General features: G+C 30.9%; 1 protein-coding gene across 1 annotated transcript; it reads left to right on the forward strand.

Moving 5' to 3' along the window:
* The first annotated feature begins 26 nt into the window (after positions 1-26).
* LOC122714216 (diuretic hormone 44) lies at positions 27-25,907 on the forward strand. Its single transcript, XM_043935373.1, has 4 exons — positions 27-359; positions 22,499-22,676; positions 25,255-25,662; positions 25,757-25,907. Exons 2-4 carry the CDS (start codon positions 22,527-22,529, stop codon positions 25,784-25,786), a joined length of 588 nt encoding a protein of 195 aa, XP_043791308.1. The 5' UTR covers positions 27-359; positions 22,499-22,526; the 3' UTR covers positions 25,787-25,907.
* Positions 25,908-26,491: the final 584 nt, after the last annotated feature.

Consider the following 26,491-nt stretch of genomic DNA (forward strand, 5'->3'; position numbering starts at 1 on the left):
GAACTCCGACGTTACCACCTGTTATATTATTCTTCCCTTCCGACCGAGCGCCTCGTTTTCGTTATCTTTCGTTCTACGTAACGCTGGCCTTGCCTTGATCGACCAACGATCGACCATCATCACTCCGTCATCCGTTCGTTCTACTCCTCGCGGAACGACGTCCTGGAAGTTGCTTTTTCGAGTGAAAAAGTGCTTCGTATCTCTTTTCCACCGTTTCGTCTCTCTCTTTCTCTCTCTCTCTCTTTCTTTCTCTTTCGCGCGCGCTGCAACGAACTAAGCATTTAACATCATCGTTTCACGTGATCCAACGGAACGGAGATATTTCGTTCGAGGGAAGATTCCTTTGGCCAATTTACAAGGTAAGCGTGTTTAATAATCCTCCGTCTTTTCTTTTTCAAACTCTTTTTTTTCCCGCTTTTTGGCGGGAAGTTCGAAAATTGTTTAAAGAGACGTACATACAAGTAAAAGCGCGTTACAAAGGAGATCCGATCAACTTTATCAGTCATCGAATAACTAGGAAATTAGGATAAGGATTCGATGTCCACCGATTATCATTCCGTCTCTTTCTTTTTTCCCTTGTTTTCGTTGTCCCTCGCTGTTCCTCCAATTACCTCGAATATTATCGCGTCTCTCGAGGAGGGGGGAGGAAAGGTTTAAGATCGACGGAACGAGAGTTTAAGATCGTGGAGATAATGAAAATGGCCAGAACAATTTCAAATCAGCTTGATTGCCGCCTATTTTTAGATAATATTTTTTTTTTTTTTTTTCTAAAACAATTAGATTAGGAACTCGTCGAATAACTCGTTGCGACAGATGCAGAAAGCGGGAAGAGGAGATAAGACGGATTAGAGAAGAATTAAATAGAATCGGAAAGTTGTTGCAAGTTGTTGCTTAATCATTCTCGCTAATATGATGATAACGAATCAATTTTAACGATTTGTACGCGAGACGTGAAGAAATATTGTTCTTTCTGTATTTTTCTTTCCCTTCTCAAGAATCATTTCTCGAACCAAGTGTCGCGGAAACGATATTATTTTTTTTTCGAAAATTTCCTCGCTCCACTGACTCACTGGACATCTCGATAGGCGTCTCGTCACCAACTAACGCGATTACGCGAAAGCAAAGGGACGAGTAAGCGAGTAATCTTCGATCACCAGTTTCGAGATCTTACTATGGCAATGTTTCGCGCTCTCGCGCTTTGCTAATTAATTCCAGAGTTTAACGATCAAACGCATGTAGATCGTTCGCGTGATAACAGCGTTGCGTGTGAGGGAATAAAAAAATTAGCACTCCCGTGGATCGTACACGACTTTTCGATTGTTTTTCTTTTTTCTTTTATTTTAATCAACTCTCATTTGTAATTTTCTTTAATTATATTATCGCTCGATCGATAAAAATTTTTTTTTTTTCAAAAAAAACAAACATTCGAAGCAATCAAATTTAACGACAAATAAACAAAACGACTCGATATATATATATATATACGTTCATTCGTTGGAAATTCGTTGTTTGCGTTTAATCACAATAATATTAATTATAACTTAATGACACGAGGCTGGCTGCAGGACAATTAACTTCGCACGCGAGTTCACATTTACATGATTAATTCATGAAAATCGCAATTTTCGAAAACCGTTATTTTAACTTAAAAAACTTTCTAGATTTAAAAATATCTCGATCGATTTCATCTCGTCTCGAATCTTTGAAAATCGATATTTGACCGAAGAGATTTAAAAAAAAATCTTCCAAATCGAAAATCTAATCGCAAAATAGATGGAAAAAATCGTGGATAGAAATCCACGGGATGTTATTCCATGGTAACAAAGCAATCGAAGAGAAGATCGTTTCGAGGAAGTGACGAGGATTGTTCGTATCCCGTTTATAAAGGCGAATAACTTCCTTCCTTTTTTCCTTCGATCGGATTTGGACCCTTAGCTATGACTCCTGTGGGATCGTCGTATCGAGAATATTGGATTCCTCTGTTCCTCTGTGAAACCGTGTGCTACGATTTGTACTCGTACGATTTGTGCGTGGCTTGACACGTATACCAACCTACACCTCTCCCGTTTTGCGCCCAACAATTTTTATTATTAGTTGTTGTTGTCCATTCCGCGAGGAATACGCGATCCTCCTCCTATGAACCGATTTTCGAAATGATTTTCGAGTCGGATGTTGTTTTTTGAAAAATAGTTAATAAAAAAAAAACAAAAAAAATACGATTCGTTTACTCGATTGATTTATTTTAGTTACTGTATTTTTTTTTTTTTTTTTTTTTTGTTTCAGTATATTTTGTATCATCGCGTTGAAAAGGATCGCGGGAAGAAATATATTTTTATATTTTCGAATGTTGAACGAGCAACGTAACAATTTTTTTTTTTTCAATTCAATACAGTTAATTAAAATAAACGATGAATCGATTGCTGATCGTTGTAAATACTCTTTCTTATATAGAGATCTTATATACTCGAACATCAAGAGATTATTACATCATCTTATAAATGCAACCTCTTCTCACTGTGTATATATTATGAGAAATAAACAATTTATCTCTCTCTTTCTTTACGTACACTATTTTCTTATTTTTTTCTTTCTTAATTAATAATTATTAATCTTATAAGTCTACGTCTTATTCCATCGTTTCGAATTCATCTCTCGGTTTTTTGTGAAAATTGTGCCAGTTTACGATGGAACGATCTGCCATCTTGTTTCGCGTAGAAATGTTTATATCCGGCGATAAAAAATTTCTTTTCCTTCCTCCCCCCCCCATCTTTTTCGTTTGTGCGTTAACGCGTAACAAAAAATGTTTAAGTATGCGTAAAATGGAAGAATAACTCCAATATTTTCCTTCTTCTTTTTCTTTCTTTCTTTCATACAAGAAGAAATCTGTTTAATACATTAGAGAAATTTTCGGATAAATCTATCGTCTCTGTTTCGATTAATGAATCTAATTAAGTCGAATCTAAATGTGTACAAATTTGAAGAATTTTCTATCGAATGCATTCGAGAAACGAATCGAAGAAATAAATAAAAAGTTTCGCGAAACGATAGAATACGTTCGCGATGAGAAAACAGGGAGTGGAAGAAAAGAGAAAAGGAAAAAAAGTTGGCTAAACATCTCGCGATCCGTGCCGCTTTGTAATTGGAAATTCAATTCTTATTTTCTATTGGGCCGCTCTCTCAACGTCGCCCAATGAACTTGGACAGATTCTTCCTCTGCTCATAGAAACACGCTCTTTCTCTCTTTCTTTCTCTCTCAGAGTTTCCCCCTCCCCGGAACAGATGTTGCGCGTATCTCGTTTCTACGAGCAACCGAAACAAATGCCAACTTCACTCGCGTGAATTCGCCAACTTCACCTTTTATCGAATTCGAACTTAAACTTTTCGAACGTTTGAACGTCCTCTTTGAATGTCTTGATCGCTCTTCTCTCCAATCCGACCACACCACGATGCATTCGTCGATTAATCCGATTCCTATCGATCACCGGACAATGTCGAAACTATTTTTATTTCAATCGATTTCCCATTCGATGGCCGCATTCCGAGATCTCGATACACATAGATCTGTGCGTGTCTCGTTGACAGCCTCGCCTTAACAGAATTATCCCCTTCGTTTAACCGGATTAACGGCGGTTTTCGGTAATGTTTCGTCTCCCATCCCATGAAAAACGTGTGTGCTCTCTCTTTCTCTCTCTTCCCTTCGTTTCTCGATTTCGATTTTAAGCGAGAGAGAGAGAAATTTTTTGACCGAGTAAAAAGATAACCTTGATTTAGTTTTATAGAATAGGGCAGTGCAATTTATTAGGGTGAGATGGTGAGATAGATGAGATGTTGAACAATTGCCTCCTCTCTCTTCTCCTAGATCAAATAATTTCCACGTTTTTTTCCGTTTGGGGAGGAAAAAAACGTGAAATGTGAAACGAGAAAGAAATATCGTTTTACACCTGTGGTATAAACATTAAATTTCTTCGTTCTTCGTTCTGGAGGAGGCAGAGATCGTCTCTGAGAATAGAATGAAAATATAAATGGCGTTTTCACGAGACTCTTAATGGATGTCTTTAATTTTTTCTTTTTTTTTGCAAAACCTGGTTGTACAACGATAGAACTTTTTCACGTGCTCTTTATTGCAATATACGGAATATGGAATAAAACAACTGTTTATGACAAGTTTGAAGAGAGACGTATTGTGAGCGTAATAAAGGGCTATGCGGGATTTATGATAAGGATAAAATATTGAAGTATTAATTTTTTTATGCTATCGAATATGTATTTATTTTTTTCTTTTTTTTTTTTTTTTTAATTATTCAAATATAAAACGTTTCAAATGACGTTTCACATTTCTATTTTATTTCTCTGTATTTATATTTCTATTTTTTTAAATTTTTGCCTAGAAATTTGCATAATTTATTTATTTTCAATAATTAAGCTTGTTCCCTTCCCTGATAGGGAATTATTTATGAAAGCGTCTTTTGACGCAACAAGATATCGTATTTATATATGATACAATTGCGAGTATGTTATATTCAACATCGTATCTAATTGTTCTCATTTTTAATTTCGGGATTTATTTAACAATAACAAAGAATAGCATGAAAGTGATCACGTTGAACGTATCGTCACTGAAGTATTGTCTCATTGCACGCTAATCGAGTTCTCACAGACCGAGATAAAAATCAAATTCTGTCTACAGCAAAATAGAGCAAACGAAACGACTGGTTAATAATTTGGTAAGTGAGCGTCGAGAGGACAGAGAAGGGAAACATTATCGAATATACCCGTTATTATTCCTAATAATCGAATAGATTAGCTGCGTTACGTTAACTGGTTTCCGAGATAGATCGATAATTAGTCTCGCGAGAATCGAGTCGGCATAGGAATTACACGTACCGTCGGTCAGAAAAGTTTCCATAGGTTATCCTGAGAGAATAAAAGCCGATTTTAAAAAAATCCGATTTTAATGAAAACCTGTGTAAAAAGATATGGAATATAACAGGTTATGTATATAAAGCAATTTATTTTTCAATAGGAAAATCTCTTTGAACGCGTGAAATCAACTTTCAAATTTTCATTATTTTTTTTATTCATATTTCGTGTACGAAATTTTACCTCACGGAAATATTTTTTAATGGAGCAGTAAAATTTAAAAAATTTGATTGAAAAAAGAATGAAAATACAATACTTTTGTTTTTCGATACTTACTAAAACAAAATTATCGATCAAAGTTCCGTAACGTATGAATTTTGCTATTGATTGCATATGCAATTGCATCGAACAATTTGCTTTTCTCTTTGTGCGATAAAAAGAATAACGGGCCGACAACAATTTTGATAAACGCGCGTAAAATTAGAAGCAATTACGCTTACTTCTGATAAAATTCATTCAGTTATCGTGGTGGCCGGCGCCGAACTGAAATCGTTATCGCTGCTTCATTGTGGAAATGCACTTTGTCGCCTCGGTTGGTTGTAATTCTCGGTTGCGATACGATAAGGCGAAAGTTTAGCACAAAACGATGCAAGAGAATCGATGATCGAAGGTCCAGTTCGATAAGGAACTCGAGAAAAAAAATGGCGTGCACGAGTGTCCAACGATTGTTTCGGTGTCGAGTCGAAGTTCGATTAAAAGATTTATTCTAGGTCGTCATCCAGTGATTATTATCATCGAAGATGCTTAATGTACCGAGTAAAGATGCTTTATACAGTAAGAGTAACGTAGCTGCAATCGGTGAGATTAGAGGCGATTTAAAGTATAAATAAGTTTTCGAGAGAAAGAAGGTTAAAAGATACGAGATGGTCTTAAACTAATTTAGTCAGAAAAATGAAGATACGAAAGTTTGAAGAATAATGGAAGAAAAATTTGGTATGTTCGAAAGCCGGTAATTTGAAAGTGAATTGTTTTTTCAATACGATTTTACATCATCATTGTTCTCTTACGCAATTTGTAAAATTGTATAGGTTAGAAAGCATACATAACATTAGAACAATTCGAACTCCTCAAAAATGAAGGATTTCGTATTTTTTGTCTTACGATTATTAAAAGCATGAGAATGTTTTTGACAAAATTAATATTATAGCTATCTATTTTCATAACATTATTTTAATTACAATTAAAATGTAAAATAGATATTTAAATATTGCAGTAGTTCTAGTTTTAAAAATATCCTATACTGTTTAATACTTTTTCCAACTTTGCAGATTTGAATACAGTTTTTATTGTACATTATGCAAAATTGTATAAATATCATTACAATATTAAATGAATTATTCATCGGGGACATTATCTAATATCTTCTGAAGAAGTAAGATCTCCTTGAGAATTAATTGCATAATAAGATCGTAGAAAACATGATCAATTTCCTTAAAAATTCCCATGACTGTTCAAACGTGTTTCAGTATAACGATAGCTGTGAGAAAAATGATGGAAAGTGCCAGATCGCTAAAATCTTATCGACGAAGATTATTTAACGGGCTTAAGCAATTCATACGATTGCTACACGTCATTTTCGATTATATGAATTCAAGAACTTGAATCTTTTGCGTCCATCTACCTGAATCTACATTTTTAAATCATTGTTATCTCTTCTCGATACATTCATCCAGACATAGAAAATCGAGTCAATAGTGGTGGTAATATTCTTTACATATCAATTTATATAATATCTTTCAATTTTTATATCACATCAAACGTCGACGCATTAGCATCTATTTTATACTTTAATAACTTGGAATTCCCGTGCGTATATGTGTTTATGAATTTTTATAATGTAAAAACTATGGAGACGTTCAAATTTTTTTTTTTTACGAGAACACAGTTTTGCATCGAGTACAACCAAGAGAATATTTCAAAATGTCAGGGAAGGAGGAAACCTCAGAGCATGTATTCGTTAACGCGGTATAGGTTATAAAATTTCGTTACTCGTAAATGATGGAAAAGACACGGAATTCGCCGTGTTCAAACCTAGAAGATTTATCGATTATTAGCAGTAATGTGGAAAAATTGTGATAAAATATGATTTGAAATTTTCGTTGCAACCATACATTGCAAAATCGTTATGCAATATTTTTTTTTTCGTTTTAAAATGTTTTAAAATGTCAAAATTATATTTTTAACACATTCGATACTACTCGCTTGCAATATATAAATAATTAATCCATTATTAATTTTAATATTAATGAAAATTTTAAGTTCAATTTAACTTTGTCGAGGTGCGTTAAATTATACTATTATATATTTATTATAAAAATTATCTTAATTACGATTTTGACATTTTAAAAATAACATTTTTAAGAAAGATTTATTAAGATACGATAAATGATAAATCAATTGCCATTCCAAGTTTCATGAATTCTTTTATATAGTTTATCCAATCATAGTCCAGGCATAGTTTTCGCGCAGTGTGCTCAACAAATTGCTTATTCCATATATGCTTTGCAAGACCTTAATTATATTGTTTGTATTAAAACTACTTCGCCTACGAAAAACTGTATTTCTTTTAATTAAATGTAAACAGTAGATAAGAAATGTACTTCGGATATCAAGCGTGTATCAAGAAATGATATATACCAATATATTATTCAATTATCAAGCCGCTTTCAATTTCAACGCTAAAATTCTCTCGTGTCTCATGACGGATGAAAAATAGATAGAAAAATGCGAGGAAGACTAGAGGTAATATTTCTTGAAATGGCATACTGACTTTTTCGCAGAAGAAAAAATTATTTAAGAAAAAATTTATTACGTAGTCGTGAAAGTCAAAAGTGAACCGGTTTAAATTAGCTATCTCTATAAAATTCTTATTCGAATATTAATAATAAAGGAGTTAAAAATTTCTTAACGATTTTTTCTTTTCTTTTTTTTTTTTTTTTTTTTTTTTTTTTTTATAAATGTTCTACTTATGAATAGTGGTATGATGTATATGTGCATATGATGCAACATTTTTCGCGGTAACGATGAAAGTGTTTTTCTGATAGTTATGTTACGATATGTGTTTCGCCATGCGGAAAAGAGAAAAACTTGATAAGTCAGTTATAAAGAATTGGAGTTATTTTATGAAATCGGATTGAATTAATAAAAAAACAAAGTTATATGTACATAAACACGATCCTTTTTTTTTTTTTATATTCCTCGCACTTTTCACAAACAAAAAATTATAAAGGATTACATAAATTGAGATTTATTAGATAAATAACTGCGTGCTGTTCCTATTTAAGTGAAATTTCTACGTTTGAAAGTTTCTAATAATAAGTGATTTTATTTAACGTCAAATAATATTTCTTTTCTTTTTTTTTTAAATAGTTTTATACATTCACGAAAAGTATTGCGAGTATCGCGTGGAATTTCGTTTTGTGCAAATGCTTGCCTTTAACTTTACAGGTAACAAAGTCTGTGTCAAAATTCCTAAAATTTCCAGGCCAACTTTGAGCAGCTGCAAGAAGAAATACTCGAATGTTTCGTGTTATCAAGTTTCGCGAGATTGAACTGATTTTTTTCGAAAAAATTTATGAAAAAACCAATAAGATCGTTTCACATCCTCCTTTTCCTTTCGTTATTATACATTTTCATGACAGAATCTCAACTTACATCGATTTTATTATTATTGTGATAAAAAAATGTACACCCACTTTCTTAATTAAGAGAAAGTTAAGACAAAGTCGCCTTTATCCTCCCGACTGTCTGGAAGAATTTTCGTGTAATCTTAAGAAATTAACTTAAAAATTTTCAGTTGTTCAGAACACAAAGGAGACAAAGTTTCGAAAGCGAAGGGGGAGGGGATGGGATCGCGTTGAACGAATTTTCATAATTCTATCCTGGCAATTTGCATTAAGTACAAGGCGTCCAAGTGTAATTACCTTTTACTTTAAAACACGATCTTGAAAAGGTACTCCTGGGACAGGTGTAATTGTTTCGAACGCTTTTCGTTTTACGTTACGCGAGGCTCTTCCAATTTTCTGATTTAATCCTGGCCCGATTTACACCCACCACGCGAGAGATTTCTTTAATACTATATAAATTATAACAAAGGAACAAGTGCAGTTTATAAAATGCGATTTAATACAATTTAATAATTTTTAATAATTTGTAACGCGATAGAATTTTAATTCGTAGAGAATTTTATTTCGTTTCATTCAATTCGCAAAGGGGATTATATTAAGGTTAATAGATTTTTAGTGAAATTACATGACATTCGTTTCGACATAATTTAATCGAAGTAATTGTAAAGTCATTTATCGTTTCGTTTATTTTAATATTTCTGAATTATTAAATATAATGTTTGGTTTCGAAATATAATGGAAATGTGATATCAAACGTATCGATGTGTTATTATAGTTTCGACAAAAGCTGTTCTTGCTATAAAATAACATATTAACTATTAAATAAACTTTACGTTCTATAAAATATTTTTAGCCACAGTTTACGTTCAAATAATTCTCTTTATTAATTTTTTTATTATACACCGAGCAGGCAAGATTGATCTTTCATAATTGGAATTCAGGAATTAATGAAATTACGAATACTTTCATTACATTAAGCAAACTAATGTGTATTATCATTATCACGAAATTAATAATCATGAAATGCTGTTCACGCTAAACGATGCGTTTTAAATTTCCGTTTAATGAATTTTCGTTTTCGATGCGATGTGCCGATATTATAATATAAATAATATTTTGAAAAAGCAATTCCTTCATCGTATTTTCTTTTTACGCGTATTAATTTAAATAATATTTTTTAAAAAGAATTCTCCAACAATTCGAAAAAATTATTACGTGGAATGTATAATACTAAATTATATCGAATGAATTAAAAATATTGTATAGCGGAGAGGAAACGAATTACGATTCGATGAATTTTTCTTTATCTCGTTTTATCTGTGAAATACGGAAATTAGAAGGTCGATAGTTTATTTGGGTCATGATACGGCAATAATCCATTTTTCTGTAAAAACGTGCTGCATCTGTCATATCGCCAACTACATATGTGCGTACATCGTCGTACAAAAGCTTAAGGCATATCATTTTTATAGAGTATACGTATTTAGATACAAGTTTATTTTCATGGAACCTATTTTGAAATGTAGAAACTGACAATAAAAAGGCGAGGTGAGTGAACAAGGAATCGTAAAACAACTTTATCGAGAAAGCTAATAAAGTTGTTTTATTACTCTAATCCGTCGGTAAAGATACTTCAATCAATTTGTCTCCGAGATGTGAATTATATTTTTTATTACATTGCAAAGATTTGAAAAAAATTTGCTTTCGAATTTTCATGATTATTTGCAAATGTGTAATTTTTATCTATACAAGTTGAATGGAAATTCTGTCGAGTCACCCTATACATGAGAGTCGATCTCGAGAAATTCCGTTGTAAGTGACGAAGAAACGGGTGAGAATTTACGGCAAATGATAGCGATATACATAGAAAATCTCGCGATAGTTTATCGCGAAATGTGAAAAATTGAAAATGAAACGAGTCAAATTACGAGTCAAATCCTACATTACCTACATATTAATAATGGAAACAAGTATTTCAAATACGTGTGCACGCTTTTTGAACGCGACTAAATTCAGTTTACCGAGTTATACGCGATGAATCAAGCTTTCTAAAATTGTATTTTACATTCAGTATCGTAATTTCCCTCTTTTTCTCCGGTGCTCGGCCTCCTCGTGCCCTCTTCGAACTCTCATTTGAATTTTCATGAAAACAAACCTGCGGAGACAACGAGGTTGTGCATACGCGAAACGAACGTGCCTGAGGGGAGAAAAAAACAGGAAGATGCGAAAAGTGTTTAATGTGGCGTACGCGTCGCGAACAGTGGCCACCCATTTTCCTCGCTAAATTAAATCCAGTCACGTGCGAGAGCTGATAAAATAGTTCTTTAATCTGTTGTTTCAATAATTAAATCGTGTGTCAAGAATTAAATGATTTTTTTTTTTTTTGGATGGAATCGATTCAATTCGATGAGACAAAAGTCAAGTTGGCAAGCATTCTTCGTTTATGAAGAAAATATATATTCGAAAAGACGCAGTGACAAATAATAAAAATGACAAGAAAGACGCGAGAGATATTTTTAATAATGGTCTCGACACCTTTAAAATCACAGTCACATCAAAATGACCGTCGTTGTAACATTGTTATGCATACGAGCTCTATCCGTCAAATTTTACATCCTTGTAAACGTGAGATTTCCCATCTGTATTAAAACTGATCTGCGCACTCTATACGCATTTGTACCCACGCGTTTATAGGAAATGCCAACCTAACCTCAAAGGCAACGAGACAGCAATGAATTCCACGGCAATATCGTGTCGCGACGTAGTGGAACGTGAGCAATACGAGTTTTCCCAACTAGCAACTAGGATTTAGAATAAAATTCGAATCACAGAAAAAACAGATATTACGATACAAGTTGTCTGTATCATATCGGAGAGATCAGAAGAGATCACATCGAATTTGATCGATATTTATATATACGTATACAATAGAATCTTATAGGAAAGATGCACGTTTTCGCATGATGTTAAAAAACTATAACATTGCCTATCACGACGAATTTATCGAATAATTTCCTCTCTGAAAAAAAAACCATGACATTGCCTATCACGACGAATTTATCGAATAATCTCCTCTCTGAAAATCGTGACGTTTGTAGCATTTATATTGCTCATACGGGTAGCTAATTTCTACTGGTAGTTGGAAACTGCAATTGTGAATAATAGAATTAACAGTGCAAATGAAACCACAATTTGTCCACAACAAAGAACAAATTTTATTTCATCGTCTGTTGTAATCACAATTTATATCAATTACGATTAAAATGAAAATATGGAAAAAATAAGACAAGATATTGAATAAGGATTTAAATATTTTTTATGAAATGGAATTTCGGAAAACGTATATATTTATAAACGAACAAATCCATAGGAATCGAATCGGTCTATATTCAATATCGTGAGATGAATTTATGTTATGTGAAACAAAAAACTCATGCAAAACAAATTGTTTCAAAGCTCGTGGTAAATCAATTTTTGTTTTTGAAAACTTTGCAAATAACACTCCAGTTATTTTTATTGTTACGATAACACAATTTTAGGAATAAATAATCAATTTTACGTAACGTGTTTTTAGAATTTTTCTCCATTTATGTATTTCTAAAAGACAAACTTTGAAAATTTTAAAAAAACGATATTTAAAATTTATAAGTAAGATAGAAATATTCAAATATTCTTTAATAATAATTTAATAATTTCAAATAAGTTACTTAATATTATTCTTAGTAAATGATATAGATCCTGAAAAAAATTCATAAGTAAATGTAGAATATTAAATACCAAATGGTGCAGTATCGTGTAATTATATATTTGTCAACGCGTATACTTATAATTTAACAAATACCCACTCTTATTTTCACTTTAAACATGGCGACATTTGAATAAGCTTATCATTTTTTTTCTCTGTGAACTGATGTAAATTGAGCAATCTCTCTCTCTCTCTCTCTCTCTCTCTCTCTCTCTCTCTCTCTCTCTCTCTCTCTTTCCGATTTGCATTCAAAGAATTTTTATACATGAAGATAATTCATTTTTATGAGTTCGAAACGGAGTGTTCTTATTATTCTTTTTATTTCTACGTTATAAATCAAATTCATCGTATTTGTTAATTTTATAATTTTTCTCCTCCCCTCTCATTCAGGAAGACATTCTTTCCTGTGGTTAAATTTTTTCCATTTTAATATCTGGTTCGTCTATTAGCTGGAAATTTTCCGTATTAAACAGGATTCATTTACTGTCAGAACTTTCTTTTATCCTTAATTTTTTTCAATCTCATTTTTTTTTACATTTTTTCATTAAACGAAATACATATTATGTATATCTCTACATTTAAAATTTTATTCAGCTGAAAGAGATTCAACGTTGTACAATTATTTATACAACAATTAAATTTTTAACTCGTCATACCAACATAAAGTCATTTTATTTAAATAATTAATTTTGTCTCCTGTATTAAATACAATAACGTGTAATGTGAACAATTATTCGCATTGTGTTAAAAATGACAGAAATTAAAATGTTTTGCGAAAAATAATAAAATTTTTCAACGATTTTTAAATGATTAAATAAAACTTAACCACTAATTACTCAAATTGTAAAATAATTGGAAATAATCGCAGGATACGTTATAAGTAAATCATTGAACAGTAAATCAAAATAAATAAATAAATCGTGGATAATTGTCTTTGATTCCCAAACCGGAAAATTTAACTCGTGCAAATCAAAAGGGAATTTACTGGTCATGGAATTTCAGCAAATATTTAATTTCTCCATGGGAAACATGCTTGAACCGCTAAATCGAAAATTAATTTTGCTTTTCCCTCTTTCGTCGTGTCAACATCTTAACGTTTAATCGTTTTTAGATATATAAAAGATATATTTTAGATGTAATAAAACGATAAAGTTAATACGTTTTCTTGCATATTTTCATTAGAATGATTCCTCGAGAAAGATAATCTAATGTAATAGATCGAATTATTTTCTCCTTGATGTTTCTTTGAGTATCAGAGAAACGCGTATATGTGTTTCCATTTAACTTTTAATTTATCATTCATTAAGATAATTGTATTTCGTTGTAACTGTTCTTAATTCGAGATTATTGTGATAAATATATGTATCATAATGTGTTAATAAATGAGTTTCTCTTAAATTATTATTTTATTATCTCGCTACGAAATAATTTTTTTTAAATACGCAACAATTTAATCTTAATTTTAAAAAATCAATATCAGTTTCAATGCAAAAACGGCGCGGATGTAATTAAACGATAATTCTATTTTAAAGCTCATTCGACGTCTCGAAGAACTTTCTAAACTCGACAAGGATACGTTGAGAGAATAGTTTGCGTTAAATTAGGAAACTTTCGTTCAATCGAGCAGATATAAGATGTAGATAGATAACGCTTTTCGTTATTTGTCCGTATGGACTCGAGATATTCCATGTCCGACAATATGCGTACTTGTACTACTTCCGCCTACGAATCTCAACAATGCACGATATTTCCACGATAATAAAGAGATGGCCGATAAAATATTTTGGATTTTTATATGGATAAAAGCGAAGAGATCGAAATTACGGTAATATTTTGTCAAAAGTAAATAATATGTTTAAAAATTGTATTATTCGATGATTTTATTTTTATCATTAATATAAATATGAAAAGTTCATCCAAATAATCGCCTGACGTAAACACGACAATATTACGCCATTATATTTAGCGGAATATCGAAAAATAACATAAACAATTTTTAATAAAGCTGTCACGATCAATTCTATCGTTATTTATTTCGTTTATTTATTTCACTTTTTTTATCTTTTTACCTTTCTATTTATCCTTTATACGTTCGAATTCATGCATAATATTATAAAATACTATAAAATATACGATTTATATTCAATAATGACTTATATTTAATAAATTATACTGTAACCATTTGAATTTCGCGCCATTCGTTTACCACGAATCGATTAATTTTTAATTATTTTTAGTTCGATTTATTCATGCAAATAACTACCATTTTTATACTTTTATACCGTGAATATCAATCAGGACTATGTTGCATCGTAGGTGGCTGTATTAATCTGATTCGATAGTTCAATCAATAACTATGCGATTTCATCGAAAAAGTCGATCCGACACTCGAACGTGATGTGAAGTGATTCCAGAAATGAGATTTGCTTGACGAGGAAAATTGAGGTTAGAAAAAAGGAAGGGCTTTAAAATCAAGCAGAGGAATCGAGTCAAAGGATCACGCGTGTAGACAAGGTTTTAATTTAATTTTGTAAATTGCACATGCAAATTTTCGTTAAATTTATGCATAGTGTTGTACAAATATCTTGGACTCGGACTTGGATCATTTTTGACAAATATCTTATTATGTTCGTTTCGTGTCAAATTAAACGTAATGATATTTAAGAAAATTTCTTTACCTTGTGTTCACACAAAGCGAGAAAGATAATTACAATTTTTTATTCGATCGAGAACAGAATTACAACAGTTGAATCTAAAGATATTAAGAATGCATTAATTTCGTGTATACATGAAAATTCTGAGGAAGAGAGAGAGAGAGAAAAGTATTAAAAAAAGTTTTGAATACTTTCTGATGAATCTTCTCTGGTAAATCTCTTCTCTTCACTTTCGTATAATAAAATCTTCGGTTAAAAAATAAATTGAAAGGATATGAAAGAAGGGATAAAGTTTAATACTTTGTAATTTTTAATATCCGGTATTGTTATATTTGAAATTTTAATCGAGAACTGCTCCTCCTTCATATACTTTTCAACGATTATTTGATCGAGAGAGATTTTTCTTTTATTGATTGCAAGGGACTTTAATAGAAACTTTAATTGGAGTATTTTTTTTTTTTTTTGGATTTTGAAAAAGCTTCTTCTATCGATTCTCTATTGAAATTCTCTAATGAATAACCAAAATTTCACGTTAAATTCGCGTGATCGGTATCTTGGAGGAAATTAAGAGGAAAAAAAAAATAGATCGATTCATTAAATTAAAATTATCGGATTGAAAAATAATTTTTAAGGGTTTGGCGCGTTATCAGTGAATCGATACGCAAATTAATCCTTCCATCCTTATATCCCTTCGTTATCGATAAATTTCCGCTGGTCCTAAACTTGACAATGCTCACGACAATTATTACATTGATTGCGGTTTATTGAACACATGTGTGCGATATTTTTAGATTTGAGATTATACATGTGCACGAATTATTAAACTATTATAATATCACGTTTTCCTCATTATTTTTTTTCTGCAGAAGTGCGATACGGAAATCGGATATTTTTTAATTGGAAATTTTAAATTAAGAAATAATTTCGAAAGATTATATAGATCGGTGTTAATTGCGATAAAAATAAATGTCTATCTGTTAATTATTTTTCAATTAGTTACGCAATTTGTTATACTTAAATAAAAAAGGAAGAAGAATTAAAAAGGAAACTTCTTTTCTTTGGTTCTTTTTTCTTTTTTTTTTCTTTCCGCTGTTATATTTCGTCCATTAATTTGATCGAAATGTAAATTAATAGTTTTGAAAGTATCGGATAATCCTTGACTTGAATCAAGAGAGCCGATAATCTGTCGAAGTTAAATTTTCACAACTCGCCAAGATATCCCGGGGGCAATTGCAAGTTTTTACCTTAGCATCCACGTTACCTTCCTCACCGACTGCGAAAGATCTGAAACGATGTGAAACTAATTTGCATACAAAGTGAATTTTGCATCATTTTTTTCATTCTTTTTTTTTTCAAATTCATAATCTGATTCTATATATATTTTCGTTAACAAATCTATCTGTCAATGAAATGAAATATTCAGGAAATATTCAGAACTAAATCAAATTTTTGAAAATTATTTTTCGATTATTCTTATTCTTTCGATTATTTCGATTTGAATCAGAATTCTTACATTTTAAAGATAGATAAAACGTGGAATCGTTTTCGATGTTTATCGATGTTTATCGATCTTGAATATAACCTAAAATTTAACCTAAAAACGTCCAAATAATGTTACGTTCTAAAAATGCTACTCTAATTAAAATTATCACTATTAAAAATTGAAAAATTAATTAAAATTCAAATTATTATTTATTAATTTACATTAATATAATTAAATTCTAAATTTAATGCGCTTATATGCTAAAATAATATTTAATTTATTGATTAATTTTTATATATAAATAATTTACAAATTAAAGTCCTTCCAGTACAATTAATATTTACTTTATTATGGATAGAAACCAACCTGACTTACGTCGATTCGAACTTAAATCATATAAGATTTTAAAAATCGAGCAGACTTAAACGTTAAAAAATTTAAACGTTATTTAATTGAACGTGGATTTATGGTGAAGTCAATAATAATTCATCCACTTGTTTGTTCGATTATTATTATTTCTTTCGTTCGTTATTAATGAATCGAGATACAAAAAAGATATGATAAACGATTCGAGAAAAAAAAATGGAAGGGAAATTTCATTGATCCATTAAGTAAAGCAAAGTTAAGTTTAGAGATTCGACGTTAATAAAGTGGCCGGCTAGGTATTTTTCGCGAGTACTTCAATTTTGAGATTACGCGGAACGAATATCACGTTCGAACGAGCAACGATCGACGATGAATCGTTTTGCCATTGTTACTGTTTATTTTTTTCCATCAGGATTTTATTATTTCCCTCTTACGTAAAGATTTCGACAAGTTCGCAGTTATTGAAATTTTTCGTGAAATTTTTTTACACTATTCGATATATTTAAGGTATGATCGTTCGATGTAACGCATGGAAAATGTACAATGGATTGCAATTTATTGAAACAAATTGCATCTATTGACGCGAAATAAATGTATTGTTCAAAAAAAAAATTGAAACGAGTGATATAAATTAATTTTGTGTAAATGAATTAGTCCATTCAAAAAAGAAGTAGAAAAAAAAAAAAGAAACGAATAATAGATAAAGAAACTTTGTAACATGATGTAGTTAAAAGCCACTCGATATTTAAAAAGAGGACGATGAACAATGGAAAAAGTTTCGAAATTCATTATAAGAATTTTCTGGTTGACACATTCAACTGATAGAATTATTTAAGTTAAAATGAAAATTGCGTTGTGACAAGAAAAAATAAAAAAAAAAGTAGAAAGTTTTGAACTACTATAGTATAGTACGTGCAGAGTAAATAAAGTGATCATAACGTGAGTAAAAACTAACTTTGGAAAAGAAAACATCATGTCTTTCCGTCTAAGTTGCTCTTACATATTCCATTGATCGATTGATCGCCTAGTATCTATTATTTGTTAACTTAATGTAAATAAAAACATCCGGTATATAAAACAAGGCAGTCCGCTTTAACGATCTCGACGAACTTCATTTAAAGTTTCGTAATTTTCTACGTAGGTGCGCAAGAAGATTGATTCATCTTAATATTGCTCTTAACTGTATTTAAATTTATTATAAAAAAAGGTGTGATGTCTGAAAAAAAAGGATTAGGATTAACTGTTGATAGACTAGATTCTTCTAGATTTTTAGATAAGAATGCATCCTCTATCCTCTTTTTATTCACACTTGAGGACGTCGATAAAGTTTTGACAAAGAGGAAAAGAACTGGGGCATCCTGTATATAGGAATATTTAATTCCCTTTCACGATCTCCTATTATCCCTTTTTACAGATGAAAAAAGTTTTTTGCTCGTTAGACGATCGTTTAGCAAAATTACAGAATTGCATTCTCTACAAAAGATGGTGGAAAAACCTACCTTTGTAAAATTCCTCATTGTTAATCGATAAACGGCCGGCCGGCTATCATTTTCCCTTATTTTCCGGCAACCGTCCCGCATCCTTCTGTTTCTGATCTATTCCGGCCTGCGAATAATTTCACGCCTGTTGCCTCGTGCAATATTTTCCTGTTCCTCGCCCTTTCTTCTACTTCTTCCCACTGTCGCCATCCGCCACCGTAATTAAAGCGTTCAGAGACAAGTTTAAGCACCAAGTCTGAACGAAGAATCTTCTTTAACCTTCTTGCCTAAGTCTCCTCTCTCTTTATTTGTTCCACTGGTGTATCTCATCAGTATGATGGATATGCAAACTTCAAATTTTAATCTTCTACAAAAACAGATTACACGTAAACTATAATATCGAAAGAACAATTGAAATTATAAATGAATATATATATATATATTGGGTTGTTCGAAAAATAATTTCGTTTTCTTATGATAATGAAACACCAAGTCGTTTTATGTGATCGTGAACAATCGGATTCGACAAATTCAATCTCGTAGCAATTTTTCGAGTTGTTATTCATCGATTTGCTTCAATCAGTGCCTTTAGTTTGTCTTCATCAACTTCAACTGGTCTCAAAACATGGTGCATCTTTAATATGCATTGAAATTGTTGAAACGAAATTTTAAAAACCACTCTTAACATATTGTTAATAACCTTAATAACCTTAATAACCTTCTCTATAGATTTTGCATAATTTTTTTCTTGGCTAAACAGCATTCTTATCTTTTCGGTAATAAAAAAGTAAAATATGCTCCTTTTGATCTTGCACTTTTATTATCATGCAAGAAAAACACAATCGCACAGAGAATCAAACGAATTTTTCTTATAAATAAATCATGAAATGCCAAGTCTCAAAATATATAACAACACGATTTAGAATGAAGTTGGCTGGATAAACGTTCAATTAGCGACACTCGTGTGAAAAAACGAAATTACTTTCCGGACAATCAATATATTTTATTGATTTTCTTCGAGATCAATCGCGGCAAGGTTAAACCGCGAGGTGTCAAATGTTAAATTTATTAATCTTCGTTTGCTTGAATGTAGCTAGCTGTTCTCTAAAACGGAATATCGACATGATCAATAGAGAGTTACGATCCGTAAACAGGACAATGAAAACGATAGTGGCGCGGTGACTGGTGAACAATAACAACTTATCACCAACTTTGAAACATTGTCATTTTCATTCAACTTTTGAAACATGATTCTATTAATAATATTAATATCTATTGTGTGAAAATAACTAAGAATTTTTTGTAACCAATTTTTTTTTTTTCTTTCTTGAATCGACGAGTCGTTTTGGAGGTTATCCTGCAAGCTCGATTATTAATTTAACACTTTTTCACGAATGTTTGCCAATTACAAAGTGCATGGGAGTGAAAAAAAAAAAATAAGCGTCAATGAAAAAAGGAAACAGAGATTGAGGAAGGACGAGTTTGCGGAGGCGACCAACCGGCGTAATTGGAAAGCGGGACAAGCGACCCCAAATTACCAGGCACAAATTAAGCCCCAGGTGTTAATGAACTCGCGACGTTGTTGACGACGAAATTGCAACGATCCTCGATGTCTATATCGGCACATCGACCCAGATTCATTCACTTCCGAACTTGACCTTCTCATTTGTTGCTCTCGTACGAGCCTTCTTGCTATAAATAAAACGTTCGAACGTTAGAATGCCTCGAAAAACTAAAAATAATCTTTATATTGTACGTTCCAAAGTAGTTCCTTTGACTTTTAATACTTTGACGGTGTACAGTAGTTCAAATAACGTATATTAATCGGACAAAATTAATTTTCAAATTTATAAAAAAATAATTGTTTCGATAATTATGTAATAACTATATTATAATATATATTGTAAAATTTTAATCCTCTTTTTAAATGTTTACGAAGATTAAACGAAATATATAGGCAAACAACTAATCGATAATTGATCGGTCTCGTTTCAATAGTTGAAAAATATTCTGTAAATTTTTTAAGAAGCATTTGAATTTCAATTTTATGGATATAACGGATCTCGAAACATCTATTTTTAACTTAAATTATAAATTATCGATAAGTTTTTTTTTGTAAATTAAACTTAGAAGTTAAATAATTATTTTATATTAAAAATTCGCGCAATGTAACGATTCGTCAATGATTTTTTTATGTTTCATACCGTTTCACTTTATAAGAGTCGAATGAAAAGTAAAAATTGTCTACTTTCGTATATTTTTATATTTATATATTTTTTATATATTTATTATTATGTATTTTCTTTTTTATTTTATACTAATTAAATACGATATTAATTTTTTTATATATTCAGTCATATTTTTATATTATATACATTTTTAATGAAATAATAAATTATAATAAAAAGCAGTATTGTTTATTAAAAATTAAATCTCCGTTAGCTCCTATTGTTCGAATCGCTGTACGATACTATGTGAATAATATGTTTTTGATCAAAATATCGACCACGAAAGTTACGAACAAGAAAAATATGAACGTATCGAGTTTCACAAAAGTAAAATTGATGTGTAAAACTAACGCGTATACCCTTTAACAATTCCTTGACGGATGTAAGTTAGGCGATATACGTTTTTTGAAAAATGTGAAAAGCCAAAAATTCTTCTGTCGAGGAAGAAAGAATTGAAGAAAGCAATTGAAAACGCAATCTGGACTTGATCGAAAACATTTTATAATATTTTATATATTTAGGTTATAAATCGAATTGAAAATTGAGGAAACAAATGTTAAAATTATTAATTCATCTTTCCATAGAAGTGAAAAATATAAGAGTATAAGAATTCGTTATACAATAAGGCTTACACAAATATTTCACAGTCCTTTCACTTTTCCATACAATCTCAAACATGCGTCACGTCAAATCGAGCATACGTCATTTACACCATAAACACTGTGTCATCCTATTTCGCCTTCCTTCCTTCTTCCAATTCCAAAAATCCTCAAATATGATATCACCAAATCCTACAAACGGTGACCAATTCTTATCTTTGTGCTTTCTTTTTTGAAAAACATAATAACAATTATATTTGAAAGGATAAAGTATAACAGCGAATTATGCGACTTTCCACTATCATTTGCATCATAAATATCGAAATACACGATCAATTGATAATTAATGCAATGTGATGTACACACACTAGTGTAATTTAATGAAATAATTTCATTATAGTGAATATGTTTAAATAACGATGTTGAGAAAATTTGCTTGGATCGTTCTTTGAATTTACGAAATACATATTTTATAGAATATCATGCGCACTCTATCGCTATTTTTTCCAACGATTTTCCCTTTCGCTCGATGCTGGCCATGACTTTCACTCACACTTATTAGATGTAGTTAAACGTCAATCTTTTATGTTGAATTCCTTGTATCGATTTACATGTATTAAAATTTTGGAAAGAGATTTTTCTATCAGTGATGTACAAAATTTAATAATTAAAGTTATTTCTATAAATAACTTTATTCAATAATTTATTCAAAATATAATAATAAATCGGAAATAATTGCAATGCCAAAAAGGTTATGTAAAAATCGGATCGATTATAATAATTACGAATAAATGTTATTCTTTTTTTTTATTATTCAATGGGTTAATGCCCAATTCTGTCTTCTCTCAATTTTTTGATTGTTTTTTTTGTCTTGATTTCATGAGGATAAGTCGAGGTTATGGAAGTTACTTTCAACCACGCCTGTTTGTTCTATAACATCCGATCGAAGGGTCTTCGTCCTTTTGACATCCTCTTTTGATGGAGGTACCATTAACCTTTATCAGATATCCCACACCAATTTTTCTTTCTCCATGAGTTTATTATCCACCATGAAACGTCCCATTTCTGGGATAACCTCCAATAAGCAATAAATAGTCGCACGCTCGATCTAACGTTATATATATGTACATACAGCCAATAACGAATTTTACTACGTTTTATCGATACAATCTTGATGCAAGTATAATTAATTCAAAGAAAATATTGAATTAGCCTTGTTATTTCTACTTTTCATGCTTTTCATGCAGAATTAAAAATAATTTTTTCTTTAATATCTTGTCACTGAGGTAATACAAATATTTAATAAAAACACAATATATGTACAATGTTTGTTACAAAACTTTTTTTTACCGAAAAATCCAATAACGGGTAATAAAATGTCATTTTCGCTTTGTTTCAGATACACTCGTTCCCAGTTTTTCAACACAATGATGTTGATGAGCGTGCTAGTGTCTCTATTGTTCGTCGTTATGGCTAAATGTCATCCCATATCCTACAACACATACGACGAAAGAGAATTGTCACGGGATCATCCACCACTCTTACTTCTCGTTGATCACCGAATTCCGGATTTAGAGGTATGAGAAATATCTTCCCCCCTCCCCCCCTTCCTCTCAAGTTATAACGATGACACGAGTTATCGAATTAAAAAATGAAACATTGCCGTATCATCGCCCATATTTTCTTATTGATCGCGTTCAACGCCGATTTTCACTTGTTCCATTCTCTCCAGCATTTCTCGTTCGTACCAGTCCTGCGCGTATAAATAAAACTAGGATTTAAATTCTAAAGGTCAATGAATATAAGTAAAACGGTAGGATGTCAAGTATGGTTGACATACTTTCCCTAAAAAGTGGATTTAAATATTGAATATGTCGGATTTCATTCTATCGATTTCATTTTTCATATTATATGCTCATGTGATAAAACGAACAATAAGCTTTTTATATTTTATCGTATATATATATAAAATTTTAACGACATTGTTAAATTATCGTGGAATAAATCGAAACATTAAAAAGCGTGAAATTATTTTAATCCTCGCGTGTACATAAAAATTTACTATTGAAATGAAAGTAAAGCAATAATGTCATTTTTTTTATTTTGAAAATTTTCTTTCGAGTTAATTAACCTCCTATCCCATCCTTTTGATTCGATTTCTCAAAATCGCAAAATATACTAAATTTCAATCGGTAATAAGCGATTTCTAACCAAGAATTCTTGAGCGATCATATGCATCCTTGTTTCGTGCTCACGTAGACGTTCCTCCACACACACTTCGCTATTAACAATCATTCGAACTTTAAACTTGATTAAAATATATCCTTTCGCGAATTGAATTCACACCGTGAATCGTGAACGAATATCTATTCCCTCACCTATGTAACAGAACAGAGAAAATCAAATGTTATAACGTCAAATTCGGATTTCATTTTATAGAGGCTTTGTATAAACAGATTATTGGAAATATCTTCGTTACCGAAATAGTCGATACCATCATTATTCTGAAACGCGAGAAATTATCCGCGGTGTAAAACGTATATAATAATAAAGCATAATACGCAAATGGTTAAATTATCGTTGAGAGGACTGTAATTGAAAATATAATTGGAGAAACGTCCGCCCATAATTTCTTGAGTATCAATCGAATACGCATAAATTAATATATAATATATATTCAAAGACAGAAATAATTCAAGGGAGTTGAATGGGACATATGAATGCCGCGTTTGCATTTCTCGAGATATTTTTCTTTCTATTCTTCCTATTCGGTGCGTTTAATTAAAATGATTTCATTGTCAGGGACAGCGATCGTTGCCGGGAACGAGTCATGGGAACACAATCTCGCGAAATGCTCTTAATTAACGTCCATATTGTGGAAGTGATAGAATTTATGTCAAGAATGTTTGGAACGGAGCGATATATGCGCGAATTGAAAAGTAAATAGTTGCTGAGAGAGAGAGAGAGAGAGAGAGAGAGAAGAGGGAGGATCTAATTTTTATGGAATCAAGAGAATTATTTTTGAGTTTTTTTTACTTAAAAAAAAATGAACATTGTGATTACAAAATTTATCAACATATTTTTTTTATAATAGGATGTATGAAAAGCAAGAAAATTCGAAGTATAGATGAATGCAAAGCGTTTAGTGTTAACCATACATACACGTAAGTGTACTTACGTGGCCTACTCTTTTAATACGCGCCCCTTTTTGCTCATATTCTTGAGCGAGTGTGTTCCATAAAACTGGCAATAAAACCAGAGAAATATTGCGTGGTGGCAGGCTAGAGAAAACTGCGCAACGTTGCGTTGATTTCTTTCTTTTTTTTTCTTATTTCACATATGTGCATATGCAATCGATCCACTTTAATTCTAATTCATAATGATCTTTTTTTTTTCCGCCACTTCAACCGTAATATTGTCCATGATAATCAAATTCTGTTCTTTACTCAAAAGCATGGTACTATAGTCGACGTAATTGTTCCATCTTTCGCGTCAAATATCCACGTACATCCTTTCTGAAGTGTTTTAATATTCATAAAAAAATCTTCATCTATTATTACGACATTATGCTCAATTCTCTTGAAACTGAAATATAATTGTTTAAAATTCTCGTTTATTAGGCAACTTTAGAAGGAATGTGAAAAGATATTTTTTTTATCATTAGACAGACTTTATTATTGATTCTATAATCGAATCGTAAATGAATCTTTTAGCAATATATTTAGATGTTTTCTTCTCGTATGAAATGATTGATAGCAATAATCAACAGGTGATTAACTCTAAATTATTTATGACTTATATTACGATATATATATTTTAGATGAAATTTCTTCACCGAAATTAGGTTATCACACGATTGATTTTTTGGATTTCTAACACACGCGAGTTCTAAGAACGTGGATGTCATTTTTTTTTTTTTTAATTTTTAATTTCTAATATGTAAACACTTTTTTTCATTGAAGAAATATTATAATTTTTATTTCATTTCTCAACAAAATAAAAGTCAAGTGATCTATAAAAGTAAACATAAAAAATACATTTGTTTCTTGCATAATGTATAATCGGTCCGAATAAATTGTAACCGGATGTTGCAAAATTATATCTTGAGAAAAATTAGTATTAGAATATTAATAACAAAATTTTATAATTTTTCAGAATGAAATGTTCGACTCGGGAAACGATCCAGGATCAACAGTAGTCCGAACGAAACGTCTTGAATCAAAACGTATCGGATCATTGTCGATCGTGAATTCTATGGATGTGTTACGACAAAGGGTTCTTCTTGAACTTGCTAGACGTAAAGCATTACAGGATCAAGCTCAAATCGACGCCAATCGTCGTCTTTTGGAGACGATTGGAAAAAGATCGTTACCTCTTTACGGCGGAAACATGTCTAAAACCGGCGATTCAAGGTTGAAAAGCGAATTTGAATACGTACTCGAGCAACAAGGAAAAAATCATGATCGAAACGTGGCACCGGAAAGAATTTCCGAAAGACTGCAGGATTGGCTCCATAACGATGATTCGACATTTCGAGAAAGACAGGATGATCAAACGCGAAGGGTAATTATTCCAAGCGAACATTTAATTTCATTGTGAATCAAATTTATTCCTAAAATTTGTTCATAAAAAAATAAATGAAATTTAAAATTTTCAGGCGCAAACAAATGAGCTACGTTTATTGTAATCAACACTCAAGGAGAACACTCACAATCAATTTTCGCTATATTACGATTTTTTATCTAAAGCTAATGAATTGCATATAGTTTATCTATTATTCGTCATATTCCTCAGGTTATATATATATATATATATATATATATATATATATATATATATGTATACAAACATGTATTTATACATTTTGTGGCGTGCAAAATTCATTATTTAATACGTATTTCATTCATGAATTATATGCAAATTATTCATGTGTCAAGCATAAAATAAATATTAGTATTCGCGCATGATATATTCGTAGAAAGCAAAAAATTTAAGAAATAGAATGTAACAGTATTTATTTTCTTATTTTCGTTTTAATTTTAATAATCATTTTAATCGTAACTAGTTTAATTTTGTAGCATCCAGAAAGGGAAGAAAGTAGAAATAATAATGAAAAATATAAAGTAATTTTTCTTATTGATATTTGAAATTTAATGTTATAATTTGAACTTAAACATTTTATCTTTTTCTATTTCTTCCTTTTCAATAGCGCAAAAATATGTATATGAAACAAAACAGTATTATGCGTTGTGATCCCACAAAGTCTGCCCAATCCAACAATCTACATAGAAGACATTTTATATCCAATATTGGATGTAATTTAATGTAAATGTTTTTTCACATTAGAGTTAAGTTTTATGAACACAATGATAGAAATGTTATAAACTATTTT

The sequence above is a fragment of the Apis laboriosa genome, unplaced genomic scaffold (genome assembly GCF_014066325.1).
Source record: "Apis laboriosa isolate Shangri-la unplaced genomic scaffold, ASM1406632v1 scaffold28_cov147, whole genome shotgun sequence".
NCBI lineage: Eukaryota > Metazoa > Arthropoda > Insecta > Hymenoptera > Apidae > Apis > Apis laboriosa.